Source organism: Dendrobates tinctorius, unplaced genomic scaffold (genome assembly GCF_039654945.1).
Source record: "Dendrobates tinctorius isolate UK_male_01 unplaced genomic scaffold, ASM3965494v1 ptg000211l, whole genome shotgun sequence".
Classification (NCBI taxonomy): Eukaryota; Metazoa; Chordata; class Amphibia; order Anura; family Dendrobatidae; genus Dendrobates; species Dendrobates tinctorius.
Genome location: NW_027361878.1, coordinates 22052457 through 22070612, shown reverse-complemented (window position 1 = coordinate 22070612; position 18156 = coordinate 22052457). Strand labels below are relative to the sequence as shown.

At 45.6% G+C, this 18156-nt stretch overlaps 1 protein-coding gene across 3 annotated transcripts in view; it reads left to right on the top strand.

The window, feature by feature from the left end:
* TRPT1 (tRNA phosphotransferase 1) overlaps nucleotides 1–18156 on the top strand; it is a 53249-nt gene that overhangs the window by 27868 nt on the left and 7225 nt on the right. Inside the window, exons 1-7 of one of the 3 annotated variants that reach the window (XM_073554588.1) lie at nucleotides 1892–2046; nucleotides 5159–5218; nucleotides 11836–11917; nucleotides 12596–12765; nucleotides 14016–14184; nucleotides 15670–15726; nucleotides 16000–16110. In XM_073554588.1, coding sequence (XP_073410689.1) covers nucleotides 5171–5218; nucleotides 11836–11917; nucleotides 12596–12765; nucleotides 14016–14184; nucleotides 15670–15726; nucleotides 16000–16110 — 637 coding nt within the window. In that variant the 5' untranslated portion in view covers nucleotides 1892–2046; nucleotides 5159–5170. Of the gene's footprint in view, nucleotides 1–1891; nucleotides 2047–2136; nucleotides 2220–5158; nucleotides 5219–11835; nucleotides 11918–12595; nucleotides 12766–14015; nucleotides 14185–15669; nucleotides 15727–15999; nucleotides 16111–18156 lie in introns of those variants that run through there. The other 2 variants (XM_073554587.1, XM_073554589.1) reach the window with 2 other exon arrangements.

Below are 18156 nucleotides of genomic sequence, written 5' to 3'. Positions count from 1 at the left end.
TAACAAACTTTGGATTTTTTTTTCACCACTTAAATAAAAAAGAACCTAGAGATGTTTAATGTCTATGAACTCGTAATGACCTGGAGAATCATAATGGTGGGTCAATTTTAGCATTTGGTGAACATGGTAAAAAAAAAAAATCCCAAAAACTTTTGTGGAATTGCACTTTTTTGCAATTTCACCACACTTTGATTTTTTTCCCGTTTTTGAGTACACAATGTGGTAAAACCAATGGTGTCGTTCAAAAGAACAACTGGTCCCGCAAAAAACCCCTCACATGGCCGTATTGATGGAAAAATAAAAAAGTTATGGCTCTGGGAAGCAGGGAAGCAAAAAACAAATATGCAAAAACGATAAAGGGCTGATGTAAAATTCTGATGTAAAATACTGATTGTGTGAATGTGGCCTTAGGGAAACTTCCCGTAAATCATAAATGCTGTTGATATTCTGCTTCCGGAAAATCCAATGCATATTACAATACTATCATTGTGAATGAGATTTAGCTAAAGGCCGGGGTCAGACTTGCGAGTGTGATGCGAGTCTCTCACATCAATACCCGGCACTGCCGCCGGCAATCTGGACCGGAGTGTGCGGCTGCATGTCTTTCTATGCGGTCCCGAGTATTGATGCGCAAGTTTCTCGCACTGCAGCTGCGTGACCCTGGCCTAATTGTCATTCTCACGCTACGTAAATTTGACCAAGCTGAAGATTTCAGATCCAGAGCATGTCAATGTATTCGGCACGCGCCCTTGGGTATTTAACCCTTTACAATACGGCAGTTGCGCTACGTAGCTTCAAAGATGTTTCTTTCATCCATGTGCAGTCCGTATTAAAAAAAAAATCATTTACCCACATAGGTCAATGGATCTATCCATACATTTGTTTTAGTTCACGGAACCACACGGCCGATCTGAGAAACATTCACTCTGACCACGGTGAATGACAGATCTGTATTAGGGAAGAATCAGACGGTCGTATTACTCAGTTATCACAACGCAATGGTCGGCGGCTCTCCCGACTAGGCCGTGACAGCATGTATTTTTATGCAGATCTCACACTCGGGTCAGGATGCCTGCCGGCTGCCGGACAGCATCGATCTTTCCCCAGGTCAATTTACATGAGGATTCAAAGATTAATTTTTCCACACTCGGTCAATAAATTATTTCAAGCAGCTGTCATGTTTAATGTTGTCATTTTCAAGGCTCCTTACTGATGAGTGGTTCTGGCCAGCAGCATGGTTGTGTCCCTGGCCCAAACCGTGTACTTTATGATATTGCAAGTAGAGGTGACTTTACCTCAGGAGCACAAGGAACCCTGAAGCTGGCCGGAATCCAGAGTCAGAGCAGCGCTAACAAGCTCTATAGAAAAGAGCTTGTAAGAGCTGAGCTCCTGGTCTAGGAGACTGGCCAATGCTCACAGACTGCAGAGGTGGCCGGTAACCTAGGCAACAAGCAGCAAACAATAACATTTAAAAATGCCCACCGTTCTTAAGAATGGAGAGGACTTTTTTTTTAATAAAAGCACTTTGCACTTTTACCCATTTATGATGAACAGAAAACCTCTTAAAGCAAAATTCTCTGTGCACTACTTCCCACTATTTTCCCATGGCATGGGGGATAGTACTGGCCCCACACATTGCTGCTGGGGTTTGCACTGCCAGCCTTGGAGAGGCAGAAAGGCTGCAGGGATATATACATATAGAGCTGTAGAAAGCTTTTTTTTTTTTTAAACCTTCAGATTTGGATTTTAAAATCAGTAAAACTTTGCTACCAATCCATGCTTTCAGAAAATTCCGTCCTTCTGAAATAATTTCACCCAAAATCATCATCAGCTGCCTCACTGTTTGCTATGGTTAGTTGCATGTTCCTGCAGTAGTTCCCCCATATGTCAGATATATATATCTCGTGGCTATAGACGTCACTCGTCATCTGAAACTACATTTCCCAGCGTGCATCCCGTCAGATCTTGTCGCCAGGAAACAGACCCGGGGCCGAGTGAACTCAGCAGAGGGGTCGTGCAGTCTCCGTGGTCGTCAGGCTGTAACAGGTTAGGTTATTATCACACTGCCTCGCTGTCAGCTCTTTTATGTTATGCGACTGGTGATGACGCAATGCATGCCGGTAGTTGTAGGCGTTGAGGTAGTGGTGGCGGCACTGCGGCCTAGTTGCAGTATGGAGCCTGCTGTGCTGTATACTGATTGTGTCCTGCACTGTTACCAGGTGGTTGTTTCCATCGCTCGTATATATGTGATTGAGGAATCAGACTGCCATTTGTAAAAGAAAAGATTATGTGCAAAACTTCTTGTAGTATTGTGTATAGTGAGGCACTTGTGTCAGCAAATAATACCACCATACAGTGCTGACATTACTGCAGTACTATGGCCACACTCGCCTCGATATTGCATCACAAAGAAGGGAAAAAAATGGAATTCTGGAAGTCACATGATGGATAGACGTGTTATTGATATGCAAATGATGGAAACATTAAAACCTAATTTTCCAAAGATTGTGATATTTTCAGTGTGGAGTATGAACGCCACATGCAGAAATCCCCGCACTTATAGCCGCCGCGGCTATCACTGAGGTTATTAATGGTTGCGTTAGGTGGGTTCTGCCTCTGAATGCACTTGGACACGTAAATCATCAAGATCCACTGCTGGCAGCTTCTGTGTGATCACCGAACAATGATGTCCCAAATGTGCTCGATGGGAGACAAGTCCTGAGATGCTGCAGCCATGGGAGCATATTTAGGCTGCTCACAGGAGCACCAGCAACATGTGGCCCGGGGGTTGTCGAGTTGAAAAGTGGCTCCTGGGACGCTGTCCTAGATGTGCCCGATGGGAGGCAAGTCTGGAGATGTGAAAAGCAGTCGTTTGAGTCAATGGAGCCCCTGTAGGTCAATGTCGGGTAAACGCTTTTTGATGGTTTGAGTAGACGCTGTTGATGCCTTAAGGTACTGTCACACTTAGCGATGTACCAGCGATCCCGACCAGCGATATGACGCGGTCAGGATCGCTGGTACATCGCTAAGTGGTCGCTAGTGAGCTGCCACATAGGCAGATCTCACCAGCGACATCGCTGGGGACGGGGGTCGCTACTTACCTGTCACACCAGGCGATCCTGCGTCCTCCCACCCGCGTCCACGCGTCGCTCGTCTCCACAGCAGGAAGCCCAGCAGGAAGCTGACGACGAGAAACAGTCCTGAACGTTCTCGCGCGATCAGCGATAACCAGCGGGGGAGCCGGTCGCTGGTAAGTATCAGACACAGAGATATCGCTAGCAATATCGCTATAACGTCACTAGTTATAGCGATATTGCTAGCGATATCTCTTAGTGTGACAGGCCCTTTAGACTCAGTATATGACTTCTAGTTTCACTTGCAGCACAGAATAGATCACACCATTCATCAAATCTGACAAGACCATGGGCTGCGCCATAAAGGGCTAGGTGTTCATGAAAGACTGTCACACCAATCCTGCTCCCTGGATTATGGCGTGGGGTGGCATAATGGATGGTAGCGGGACCTCTTTTGTCCATTCCAGGTGCACTAACAGTTCGGCGTTACATCAGTTTGCTGGTGGAACCAATGGTGCGGCCATTTAATTTTTCAACACAAAGCAAAGTCACACACAGTCTGCATGGCCCAAACATGCTACCATGGCCTGCGGCATCTCCAGACTTGTCTCCCATCACCATCGAGCACGTCTGTGATGTCATTGGTCAATGATTGTGCAGGGAGCTACCAACAGCGGATCGTGATAATTTGCCCAAGTGCATTCAGTGCGAGAGAACATTCGTCAGACGACCATTAATCACTTCGGTGACAGCAGCCGAGGCCTTAGGTGCCAGGATTTCTGGGCATGACGCTCATAGTACAGAATAAATAAAGATTTAAAAAAAAAAAAATTGGTTTCCATCATTTGCATATCAGTAACATGTCTGTCCATCCTGTAATTTCCATAACTCCACTACGTTGCCTTCTTGGTGCTGCAATTTTAATATTGAGGGGTGTAATACTTCCTCTACTGACATAAGTGCTGTACTATACCCAAATACTGTAAGGGTATGTGCACACGCTGCGGATTTGGCCTCTGCGGATCTGCAGCAGTTCTGCAGACAGTGTACAGTACCATGCAAGTCTATGGGATTTACAATCTGCTGTGCACATGCTGAGGTTTTTTCACTGCAGAAAAGCTGCGGTTTTAAATCCGCAGAAAGAATTGACATGTCAATTCTTTCTGCGGATTCCGCTGCGGTTTGACACCTATTCCATTGTCCAGGTGTCAGACCGCAGGGGAAATCTGCTGGTGAATCCGCAGCGTGTGCACATAGCTTAAGGGTAGATTTGGCGCATCTCACTCCAGCGAGCATATTATTAAGGCCATTCTTAATAAATTTGCACTTACCGTATATGGTACCCAAGGCCGTCATTTGGACTGTGACTGCTGCAGATCAGCTTTCCTAATGAACCCCAACTGATATGGTTCCAACACAGAATTTTTTACACACTTGAAATTCTGCATCAAAATCTGCACCAAATTATCACTGTGAAAATGCTGCAGATTTAGGGTATGTGCACTCGATGCGGATTGCAGTGCGGAATTTTCCTCGCGGAATCTGCTTTTTTTTGCAGAATCCGCAGGTCAAAATCCCCGAGGTTTTTTTATGCGGATTTCCTGCGGATTTATTGTGGATTTTGTGTGGATTTGCCCTGCATTTTTACACCTGTGGATTCCTATAGTGGAATGGGTGTAAAAACCCTGCGGAATCCGCACAAAGAATTGACATGCTGCGGGAAAAAAACACAGTGTTTCCGCGCGTTTTTTTCCCCAGCATGTGCACATTGTTTTTTTTCCATAGAATATCATTGTACTGTAAATCACTTGCGGATCCTCCGCAAATCCACAACTTGTGCACATACCCTAACCATAGGTTTCCTCCTTTGAATTACATTGAGCACAATATTAGTATTGTAATAGGCAGCAGATTTGCTGCTCAGAATAACGGTTGGAAAATCTGGGTGAAGGCTTCTTTGCCGGCAGGTAGGAGGATGTTCTCATTTCTCCGACCTGTGAGCCTCAAACTACTAATGTGGTTGCTGTATCGGGTTCCTTTAATTGGTGATTTTATAATTGTTCTCTTTTCTTTCTATGATCCAGAAGTTGAAAAATATGGAAGGAACTCACTCCAGTCACAGGAGGAAAGGAGGGAGGAACCAGGTACATATGGAGCTGTGAAATCTTATGTCCTCATCACTAGTGCGGAAGGTGTCACTTGTCTCGTGGGCCGCGTGCATAAGAACATTTGGGCTGAGTGCCTACGGACTTTTTGGACCTGCGGATTTTTCCGCGCAGAATGGAAGAAATCCGCAGGTCAAATGACCTGAATTTAAGGCTACTGTACATCACAATGCGGATATGCAACGTTTCTGCGCAGAAAAATCCGCTGCAAATCTGCATCGTGTGCACACAGCCTTGCAGACAAAAAGCTGATAGAAACTGATCAGTTTTGCAAATGCTGTTATAATCCCCCCTCTCTGATGTACTGTCTCCTTCCCCAATACCCTGTAGATTGTAACCTGTAACGGCACGGCCCTCTATATCTCTGTACGGCTACGTTCACATGTTGCAATTTTGCGGGTTTTTTTTTTTTCTGCTGTCAAAACCTGCTCTCTTGGCGGCAAAAAGCAGGTTTTGCCTCATTTTTTCCATTGTTTTTTTGAGGGTGCAAATTATGTCATTTGTCTACAGTACATGTCTCGTAAAGTTAGATTTATTCACCAAAAATACATGGTTGCGTTTTTGCAGCGTTTTTACTCTTTTTCATTGCTTTCTATGGGGGCGAAAAAATGCTGCAAAAACTATAAAAGTGTTGACATGCTGCAGATTTAAAAAAACGCCGCAGTTTTCCAGTTCAGTCAGGAAAAATGAAATTCTGAAATCACATAGCTTTTCCCTTCACCCATGACAGCACCACATGAGAGAGGGATCCGCCAGGACAGGAACCTACTGAAACATAAGGGGCGGCACCTCTCCCCCGCTTCAGTTGGGTTCCTGTCCTGGAAAGGAATCCCTCTGACAGCGGCGGCGCCTGTCAGGATGAAAGACCCAGGGCCGTCCCGGCGTTTAAATTGCAGGGCTTACTTACCTGCGACGCCGGCCGTCGGCAGCTGGTAGCGCAGTCCCCGGGGTGTTGCCTGATCCGGGCCCCGGGTTCGTGCGGGCACGTCCTGATGTCCTCCCTTCGGAGGTTCCTCCACGTGCTGCCCTCCCCCTGCGCGCGCGCCCATCCTTCGTCTGCTTGCAGGGGAAGCCGGGGGCGGAGATCGGCGTCCGACGTCAGCGGCGCAGAGGATTCTGGGAGCGCGACCGCTGACGTCATCGGGACGCGACGATCATGGCGCCGGGCGCGACGCCGGCCAGGAGAAGCGGCTGGCGGTCGCGGGGGGGAGGGGTAATGAGGGGCACTCACTTTAAAGAAGGAGCAGAAGCGGCTGCAGGGGTGACAATGGCGTCTCAGGAGGATCGCTCACCGTCCCCATTGTCTCTGCCCCCTTCACAAGCTTCGGGTCGCAAGAGCCGCTCGAGCGGCAAAAGCAGCAGCCGTCCAAGTCACCGATCGAGGGATTCCTCGAGGTCAAAAGATCGCAGAACGCACGCTCCTTCGCAGCCCCAGAGCCCGGTATCGGTCTTTCCTGGGTGGTGAGTGATCTCCGTGAAAGTAGACAATGTTGTAATAGGGCTTCCTATGTCTTTTCCTTTTTTAGGGAGGCAAAAAAGCTACATGCAAAAAGAAAAATAAAGTATGTGCCATATGCCACAGCCCTTTAGCAAAGGACTACCAAAAGGACTTATGTGTCAGCTGTATCCAGCGGACTATGGCTGAAGAGGCACCGAGCCTGGCAATAAACCTCAGATCAATAATTAAGTCGGAGGTACAGGGCTCACTTAAAAAATTATTAAAAAAGAAAAGTAAGAGTAGGAAAGCCTCCCCGAGTTCCTCGTCAGGCTCCTCCTCTTCGGAGTACCAAGTTGAGCGCGGGTCGTCTTCATCCTCAGACAGTGATACGGGGGGCAGACCTTGCTTTCCCGTGGAAGATACGGACGCCCTCCTTAAAGCCATCAGGTCCACTATGGGCCTACAGGAGGAGAAAGTAGAGAGATCACTGGAAGATGTGATGTTTGGCGGCCTACAAGAAAGAAAAAAGCGTACCTTCCCGGTCAATGACAAAATTCAGGCCCTAATCGAGAGAGAGTGGAAGAAACCGGAGAAGTCAGGTAGCCTTCCCTCCTCTTCAAAGCGAAGATACCCCTTTGAGGCTAAGGACACGGACATCTGGGACAAGGTCCCAAAGATTGACGCCGCAGTGTCTAGGTCTTCCAAGAAGTCGGCCCTGCCCCTGGAGGATTCAGGGGTTTTGAGAGATCCCTTGGATAAAAAAGCGGACTCATACCTAAGGCACACTTGGGAGGCAGCGGCAGGGGGTCTGAAACCAGCAATAGCCGGCACCTGCACAGCCCGGTCATTAATGGTCTGGTTGCAACAACTGGAAGAAAAATTGGTCTCCAAAATGCCAAGGGAGAAAATTTTAGGTGAAATGTAGCTACTACACGGAGCTGCCGCCTTCTTGGCGGACACCTCCGCCGACTCGATGAGGTTAACAGCAAGAGCAGCGGGGCTGTCGAACGCCGCAAGACGGGCGTTATGGCTCAAAGGCTGCCCTGGGGACATGCAATCTAAGGCAAAATTATGCTCATTACCATGTGATGGGCAGTTCTTGTTTGGAAAAGACCTGGATGACATCCTAGAAAAAGCCGGTGATAAAAAGAAGGGCTTCCCCAGGTTCATGGGTGATCAAAGGAGACCGCCCTTTCGGAGGGGAAGGTTCAATCGAGGCCGTCCCCCGGGAGAACGGAAAAGGTGGGACGACAAGAGGAAGAAAGAACCAGGGTTTATGTTTGGGGGAAATACCTCAACCGCCAAAAAATCCCCGCAATGACACCAGCCCTCCTGTGGGGGGAAGATTGAGGCTCTTTTCCCAAGAATGGGAGAAAATATCGGCCAACAATTGGATCCTAAAAATTATAAAGAATGGCCTAAAAATCCCCTTCTTCCAGTATCCAAGAGCTTCATTTGTGGTGACCCCCGTCAGGAAGGAACCAGGAGAGCAATCAGCCTTAGAAACAGAAATCTTAGTGCTATTGGAGAAACAAGTTCTGGTAGAGGTCCCGGAAGATCAAGAAAGAAAGGGGTTCTATTCTCCCCTCTTCCTAATAAAAAAACCCGACCTTTCCTTCAGAACGATAATAAATCTCAGGCGCCTCAATCAATGGATCAAGAACCAAACATTCAAAATGGAATCAGTGACTTCGGCCATAAAGCTGTTACACCACAACTGCTTCATGGCCGTAATCGATTTGAAGGATGCCTATTACCATATCCCGATGCACCAAGAGTACCAAAAATACCTCTGAGGGTAGCCCTATACATCCAGGGCGACCTCAGGCATTTTCAATTCACAGCTCTTCCGTTTGGCATCTCCATAGCGCCAAGGATTTTTACAAAAGTAATAGCGGAAATGACAGCTTTCCTTCGAATCCACAATGTGATTATGGTGCCTTACTTGGACGAGTTTCTGGTCATTGGCAATTCAGAACATCACTGCGCACATCAGGTAGAGAAGATAACAGAGACCCTGCAAAGACTGGGTTGGATGGTAAACTTAAAAAAATCAAAACTTCAACCCCTAAGGAAACAAACGTTTCTAGGTTTCGTCTTGGACTCCGACAGTCAAGTTTGTCTCTTGCCAGAGAAAAAACTAGAGAAGGTGAGAGAAATGACCCTTACGGCAATACAGCATCCTCACATGACCCTAAGAAGGGCAATGTCCCTGTTGGGCACGCTAACAGCCTGTATCCCAGCGGTCAACTGGGCACAGTATCATACCCGACAACTGCAGGCGGAAATCTTGTCAGCCCAGAGACGATTGAAAGGGCGTTTAGAAGGGAAGCTGGAACTTTCCGAAAGGGTGAAAGACTCTCTCACTTGGTGGCTAGACGACACAAATTTAACAGGGGGAATTTTGTGGCACAGGCCCGTGTCCGATGTAATATTGACGGACGCAAGCTCCTCGGGATGGGGGGCACACCTGAGAGAACATACGGCCCAAGGGTCCTGGGGTCACATAGAGCAGAAAGCTTCCTCCAACTTAAGAGAGTTGAGAGCGATAAACAGGGCCCTAGAGGCATTCATTCCCAGGTTACAGGGTCAAAACGTCCGAATTATGTCAGACAACAGGGTGGCAGTGGCGTATGTCAACCACCAGGGAGGGACAAGGTCAAACTCCCTAATGGACGAAGCCAAAAGAATCTTCCTCAAAGCAGAGCAACACCTAGCCTCCCTAACAGCCCTGCATATCAAAGGGACAGAAAATGTTCAAGCCGACTTTTTAAGCCGCAACAAGTTAAAACAGGGAGAGTGGGCCTTGAATCGTGTAATATTCCAGAAGATAGTACAGTTATGGGGACAGCCAGTAATCAACCTCTTTGCCACCAAAAGCAACCGGCAAGTGAGAAGGTTCTGCTCATTAAACCCAGGGGAAAACCCGTGGGCAGTGGACGCTCTACAAATCCCGTGGCTGTTCAAGCTGAGCTATGCCTTTCCCCCAGTAGCGTTAATCCCGGCAGTAGTAAAAAAGATAAGAGACGAGCAAGCCAGAGTAATCCTCATAGCCCCGTTCTGGCCGAAAAGACCGTGGTTTTCTCTACTACAAATGATGTCTCTCTCGGACCCGTGGGTACTGCCAGAGATTCCAGATTTGTTAGCTCAGGGGCCGATATTCCACAAACAAGTCAAGGGGCTCCATCTGACGGCGTGGAATTTGAGAGGTCACTTTTGAGAGATAAAGGGTTTTCCCCGGGGTTGGTGACTACTCTAATGAAAAGTAGAAAACCAATAACAACCAACATATATGGCAGAACGTGGAAAAAATTCCTACAATTCCTGGGAAAACCGTTAGGTCAAGAACCCCCAATCGAGTCCATCTTGGAGTTCTTGCAGGCAGGCCTACAGCTAGGCCTGGCGGTTAATACCCTCAAAGTGCAGGTTTCAGCGCTGGGTGCATTATACAATTGCAATATAGCGGCAAACAGATGGGTAGCCAGGTTTATAAAATCTTGCCACAGATCTAGGCCAGTTTCCTTACCAAAAATAGCTCCATGGAATCTAAATCTGGTGCTGGAAGCCCTCACGAAAGAGCCGTTTGAACCCATACAGCAGATTTCAACTAAAAATCTCACTCTAAAAACCATCATTTTGGTAGCTCTAACGTCGGCACGTAGAGTCAGTGACTTACAGGCCCTTTCAGTCAACCCACCATATACCCAGATATACCAGGATAGGGTGGTTATGAGAACAGACCCTGCTTACTTGCCGAAAGTAGTAACTAACTTTCACCGAAACCAAGAGATTGTCCTCCCTTCCTTTTGCGAGAATCCGAAAAACCCAGGGGAGGAAAAGTTTCATAGCCTAGATGTTAAAAGAACCCTAGTAGAGTATATGTCTATAACCAGCCAGTGGAGGAGGTCCCAGTCCCTATTTGTAGCCTTCCAGGGTGCTAGGAAAGGTTATGGAGTGTCAAAGGGGACTATTGCCCGATGGATTAGGGAGGCCATTAGTGTAGCCTATTCAGCTAGTGGCGTCCCGGTTCCTGACGGCATCAAGGCTCATTCCACCAGAGCCGTGGCGACCTCCTGGGCTGAGAAAGCAGAGGTATCAATAGAGCAAATTTGTAAGGCCGCTACCTGGGCCTCACCCTCAACTTTCTTTAGACACTATAGACTAAATCTGTCCTCCTCTGCTGACTTGACCTTTGGTAGAAGGGTGCTGCAAGCGGTGGTCCCTCCCTAAGGTGTTCGAAGTCTCCAGAATCTCTCATGTGGTGCTGTCATGGGTGAAGGGAAAACCACCATGGTTACTTACCGGTAGCCGGTTTTTCCGGAACCCATGACAGCACCCGTACATTCCCCCCCTTTTTCACCGTTTGGGTGTGCACAATAGTCGGGTGTATTTGTGTGATGTGGTGTTGGATAAAAATGTAACTAACCGGGGAGTCCTCTCAAATGCTCTGTAATCCAACTGAAGCGGGGGAGAGGTGCCGCCCCTTATGTTTCAGTAGGTTCCTGTCCTGGCGGGGCGGATCCCTCTCTCATGTGGTGCTGTCATGGGTTCCGGAAAAACCGGCTACCGGTAAGTAACCATGGTGGTTTTGCCGGTACTGTAAAACGCAGCGTATTATTTGCATAAAAATAGCTGGAAAAAAAATTGCAGTGGCTGAATGTAGCCTACAGGTCTGTCTTTGTTAGTTTGCTTACTGTACTTGTGTATTTTATATGCATTTCATGTATGTAAATGCTTCACGTATACAGCTCCCTGGAGTTGGTGGTGCTTTAAGATTAAACAAAAAATGGGGGAATCTCAGATTATCAAGTTTCCTTCTGGATTTTCCAGTTGTGTGTTCCGTTTTGGGAAAAAACAGACGTAAATCGTGTCCAAAATGTCCCCGTTTGCTAACTGATGCCAATGTAAGCAGCCACGGTGACTCGAACATACTATTCGAGCACGCCAAAGACATTCTGTTAGCGCATGAGCATGCTCAGATAACACCTTATCCCAGCACGCTCGCTCATCACTATTAAGAATGTACCTGGAATCCCAAGTTGCAGAGAATGGAGCAGATCTTTTCCCTCTCGAAGCCATATTAGTAGGTTCTTCATTCTTCTGTGCACTGTGCAAATGTTAATGTTTGTAATTGAAACATAATATTTCTTTTCATCAGGACTCTGACGTGCGATTATCAAAGCTTTTATCTTACGCTCTGCGCCATGGAGCCAATGAAATGGGTTTACCCATGGGGTCAGGTGGGTGATTTTATGATGAAAGCTGCTATTTATTTTATTTTGTTATCCTCTCTGCATAAGTAAATGAATTTATTTTAGGGAAAGGAAACTTTGATACTTTTTAAACATTTCTGTAATTCTTTGTTTGATAGAGAATAGAAGATGGTCTGCAGTTTTTTTGGTATTCAGCTTCATCTAACATTTACAATCAGCTACCACCAGACATCCAGGGATCTGATATTGATAAATTAAACTAAGCACACCCCATATAAAGGAGTTTTCCGGTTTCAAAAAAACTCTGATCTCCACCTGTACTTAAAAAAATAAATAAATTAAAAAAAAAATCGCCTTAATTACCCTCCCCTGGTCTAGTGCTGAGTCTCTGCTGCTGTAAAGTCGACAGCACTGCAGCCAATAAATGAGCTCTGCCTGAGCTGACAGTATAAGCCGCTCAGGCCCACTGAGCTCACTGATTGGCAGCAGGCCCATTGAGTTTACTGATTGACGGCAGTGCTATCGAGGTGACATCAGTCTTGCAGACGGAGCAGCAGGGAACATTCAGCGCTGGACCCGGGGAGGGTAAGTAAGCTTTTTTGTTTTTTAAACAATCTAGAACATAGGGAAATCTAAAACAAAACAAACAAAAAAGATCGTTATAGCACAACCCCTTGTCTTCTTGTTCCCTTTGATCTTCCTTAGATGGCTTTGTCCCCATTTCCTTCCTCCTCCACCTGCAGCAGTTTCGCTCCTTTTCCCAGGATGACATTGAGCGTGTAGTCAGATGTAATGACAAGCAGCGATTCTCCATAAGAACCTCTGAACCCGAAGGGAGCATGGAAATCCGAGCTAACCAAGGACATTCAATACCGGTATGTCACAGAGGTCTACTATGGACCGCACTCACGTCACACCATCTGGATTGTTCTAACCATCGACTATCTGCATTCTGTAATCTTAGGCTGGTTTCACACTTGCGTTTTTTTGCGCTGTATTTTAGCGCTAAAAAACGCATGCGCTTTTTTTCCCTATATTTTGCATGGGATGCCCTTATGTGCGCATACACATGCGTTTGTATGCGTTTTTACGCGCATGCTTTTTTTTGTGGTGTGCGCTCAGGCGCACAAAATGCATCCTGTTGCATTTTTTTGGCGTCCGACTTGCCTCAAAAAAACGCATGCGCGCGCAATGCGTTTTTTTACAGCAAGACACCCATTGTAAGTCTATGGGTGCGCATTGGCATGCTCATGTATGCGTTTTTTTGCTATCCATTGGTTAGACAGTGGCAATTAGGGGTTTGGGTTAGAGTTAGGGTTAGTTAAGGGGGTTTAGGGTTTGGGTTAGGGTTAGTACGGTTTGGTTAAGGGTTAGGGTTTAGGGTTAGTTAGGGTTTAGGGTTAGTAGGGTTTGGTTAAGGGTTAGGGTTAGTAAAGTCATGGTTTGGATTACTGTTAATCCTAACCCTATCTTGATTTTTTTGGTGAGGCCAACTAATGTTGGAAAAAAACGCAAACGCGGTAAAAACGCATACAAACGCATAAACGCTGCGTTTTTTTCATGCATGCGCATAAAAATGCTTGAAAAAAACGCAGCATTTGTATGCGTTTGTATGCGTTTTTTCCATGCGTTTTTTTTTTTGCGGGAAAAACGCGCTGCAAAAAAAAAAGCAAGTGTGAAAGTAGCCTTATCCAATAAAATCTCTTCTTTTTCTAAGGTTGCGCAATGTATTTTAGATGCTGGCGTACCCGCATAGTTTTTGAAGAAGACGCGGCAGGAACATTATTTCGGTGTTTTTCCTGAAGGGTCTTCTTTTGCGGCGTCTTTTTTAAAATGTATTATTCCATATATAACATAGCGGCGGCTTCCAAGCTGCTTGAAGATTGGATCAGTCACTTATTTTAACCTTTTCATTGTTTTTAAAACTTGAAACAATTGAAAGAAGTTGCAAAAGATGGAACATGTGCACGGCAAGTTGCTGGGCAATTACCGTATGGAACTTGGTGAACTTATCCGAATATCGTTTTTTAAAGAGAAATCCATTGACTTTTTTTCTTGGATTATTCAGCTTTGAATGTCCAAAAAAATAAAGATTTATTTATACTTTTGATTTTCTATTTTGCAGGTGGAAGTTGAACTCACGCCGTTAGGAGCAGAGCTTCCTCCACAAGCCATACACGGGACCTATATCCGTCACTGGCCATTAATTCTCCGGGGTGGCCTCTCTCGTATGAACAGGACACATATTCATCTGTCCACGCAGCTTCCAGGAGAGGGAGATGATGTGATCAGCGGTCAGTAATTCAGTGTTAGTTTATAAAGCCTAGACGATACTAATGTTGTGTGCAAGGGGCTTGTACGGTAGCACGCTCAGTCCTTATGTTGTGAAATGACAGGACTGGCTGCGCTCCATTTGCCACCGTATACAGCCGTTGTATAGCACCATATCCTCCTTTTTAGAATCAAAGCCCATTGGTTGCAATAGGTCGGGAATAAAACATGATGACACGTGATGCAATTGTTTTTCAAATATTCTACATGTAACCGTGGGGAAAAAAACGTATATTATGTCCATGTGGAATGAAATGGCCCGGTTAGTCTAGCCAATAATCTGCAAACAATCATTCGCAGGAGGGATCATTCCTGATTATCAGCTTTCCTGAACAGTCTGGCAATCAGTCAGTAAACGAGCAAAACACACGGGTGATCAGATCATTTATGCATGCACAAAAATCACTTACAAAACGGGACATGGGACGCATATAATAATGTATGGGGTCAAAACAGGACATGGGCTGCGGATAATACTGTATGGGGACACAGTGATTCTGTATGGGGAGACAACCATCAGGTTATAGCAGACTGATCAGCGGTCGTTTAACAGCCTAGATCATCTTGCCATGGGCCATCAGTCACACGATTCGGCATCTTCTTTTCAGCAGCACATGTCCTGCTTATCCGGAGCTATATACAGCTGATAAAAGTGATATTAATGCTTGGAAGCATTTTTCTGGTTCGTTATGTGAGATCGCGGGCTTGTTTCCGATGCATTGATAATTGAGATGAACATTGGTTCTCTGATTATTGTGTTGTTTAAGTCGGCCATAAATCCCCATAGATGTCCATGTTAATACGATGCAGATCGGTATGGCCTGGATCCATATTCCCACCAAGTGAACGAGCGCTTAGTGCATTAGGCATTTGTGAATACCTTACTCCTGCCTCTGTACCTATGACAACTTTCAGTATGTGGCCTGGCATTATAACATTGCTATTAGGAAATTTTTGGGTATATAAATTAACTATATCAATGTCCACATTCTAATTCGACTAAATAATAATAGTTTTGATGGGGTTGGAGGTTGGGATTTACACACCAGACCAAATTACTCTTGGACATCAATTGTCGTCATGGTGGCAGATTAAGAAAAATAAGAAGTATTATGACATATCTTATTTTAAAGGATAGTTACACTGGAGGAAAGGGAGAGGCTTGCAATGTACTATACAGAATGAGTCCATCTATCGCGTTCCTTATTTTTTGTATCGTGTCCTGTAAATACTCGATTGGCTTCCCAGCAGTGGATGCATTTTCAGCACCGGGCGGCCAATGTGTACTTAGTCATAAGTGGTCCAGGCCTTTGGGAAACCTTCATTAAACTGTGACACAATACAAGTGGCATCTGGCAAATGTCACTTTTAAGTGGCCTCCGGCTCATTAACGGAGTCTGCATGTGAGTGTTGTAAATTGGCTTAATGGTCAATATGTCTTTCCACAGGCGTGCGTAGGGACTGCGAAGTAGCCATATTTATAGACCTTCCTAAAGCTACAGCGGGTAAGTCTGGTCTTTGTCTCCATCTGTTATACAAGCATTGTAATATTTCATTCATAATCAGACACTAGTGTTTCTTATTCAATATCACTCCTGGAATAAATGGTCTGGAACGTTAAATCGTCATTGTTAGACCTGCACCCGGAGCGTTATATCCGGGCCTTTATTACACTGGCACGAGGAATTATAGGTCTTGGGGGGAGATGATGAAATGAAGACCCAAGTTGTATATATCGATGGTTACCGATACATTTTTCATCCTGCTTTGTTTTGCAGATCAGATACCATTTTTCTGGTCCGCTAACCGTGTCCTCCTCACACCTGGGAATGCTGATGGTCTTCTCCTCCCTAAATATTTCCTAAAGGCTTTACAGCTCAGACCTCACAGTAAGATTTTGGGGGGAAATTGGCAGTAATCAGACATCAAGGAAAGAGATTATATCTGGATGATCTTGTCCAATTTCTGCCGCAATAGAGACACATAGTGGTGGACTGGAGCATTACAGTCATGCTTTTGTCTTTCTTTAAGGTGGTTAATTGAGGTTTGAAAGTTATCTCCTATCCAAAGGCTATAGACAGGGGCGTACATAGAAATCATGGGGTCCCATAGCAGAAGTTCTAATTGGACCACCTCACCATAAAAACTAATTATTATTATTTGGAGGGGTCACAGAAGAGCATATCTCACAACTTTGCTAAGTAACTTTCCTTCTACGAAAGCCCTCATTCCTCTTTCTTTGCATCCGTGAAGTATAATCCCAACAAAAGTGCCCCCTGTTATGAATGGGTCACCGAGGAGGAAAAAAGCAAAACACGCTAAGTCTCAGAAAACCAGAGAGGTTGGTAACTCTGCAGACTGCAGAGCCCTGATCTTAACACACACAACTAGCAGCAGCCGTGGAGCGTGCCTACGGTGGTCCTGGACGCCTCGTCACAACCGGAGAGCTAAATAAGCCTAAAGTAAGAAAAGAGGAAAACTAACTCCCCAGAGCAGACCCCAAAGGAAAGACAGCCCCCCACATGTATTGACAGTGAAGCAAGATGAAAACACAAACAAAGGCAGAAAAATAGGCTGAGCAAACGATGGGGCCAAACTAACTTGAAAGGACAGGAAAGGAAAGTTACTGTCTGCAATCTGCCAAAAAACCCTACCAAAAATAATGTCCAACGCTTCTGATAACAAAATTATCACTAGACTTCTCCCACTATATCAGCACTCTGGAATATTCTGAGACAGAGAAAAAAGAGGCCAATCTAATAAAGGACAAAAAAGCAAATTGGCAAATACAGATAAATAAGAGTGGAAATTCAGCACAGCCCAGCCGGGCTGGCTGACACACAAAAACTGAGTTGACCAACAAGAGCAAGTGTGAACATTAGCAAAAAACAAACTTAACTTGAGATGACAGGAGCAGAGCTGAAGTCCAAGACCTGAGAAACAGACTGAATCACCAGCAACAGGATAGGGCGTTGGCTGTCTTATATCCAGTCTGATACTCCGGAGATCCAATCACTATCCTCCTCGTCAGGTGGCAGACCATTATCAATTAAACTAACCTCACTACCTCCTGTCACTACCAGAGGGAGAACGGAAGGAGAACTCCCAGCTGGTGGAGCAGAAAATGAGCTCATAACAGCCCCCCCAAACCTAGTATGATACCCCCACAGTGAATTCCTCCACAGTACCCTCCACACGCACAGTATGATGACCCTACTGTACCTCAACTCCCTCTGCAAAGTATGGTCCCCCGATTGTGACCCCCAAACTGCCCTCCATTCAGTATAATGAGCCTACATGCAGTATAATGGACCCATATACAGTATAATGCACCACACCTCACAACACTGTACACTGGCCCCCACTAGGCCTCCAAACAGTATAATGGCTCCCACACTGACCTCCACACAGTATGACCCCACACAAACCTACACCCAGTGTAATTGCTTGCATACAGTTTTATGAGTCTTGTATAACTCTCCATAAAGTATAATGTCTCCCACATAGCCCTCCAAATATTATAATGGCCCCCACATAGCCCTCCAAATATTATAATAGCCCTCCATATAGTATACTACACCCCATAGTTCTCCATATAGTATAATGCACTCCCTATAGCTTTCCATATAGTATAATCCGCTCCCCATAGTTCTCCATATAGTAAAATGCACTCCCCATAGTTCTCCATATAGTAAAATACACTCCCCATAGACCTCCATACAGCATAATTCACTCCCAATAGTCATCCATATAGTATAATGCACCCCATAGTTCTCTATACAGTATAATGCACCCTATAGTCCTTCATTTAGTTTAATGTGCCCCATAGTTCTCTATACAGTATTATGGTCACCACAACGTTCTCACTTATTTAAAAAAAATAAATAAATAACAATTCTCACCTCTCCTCCTCATTCCCCTACTGCTCCGGTCTC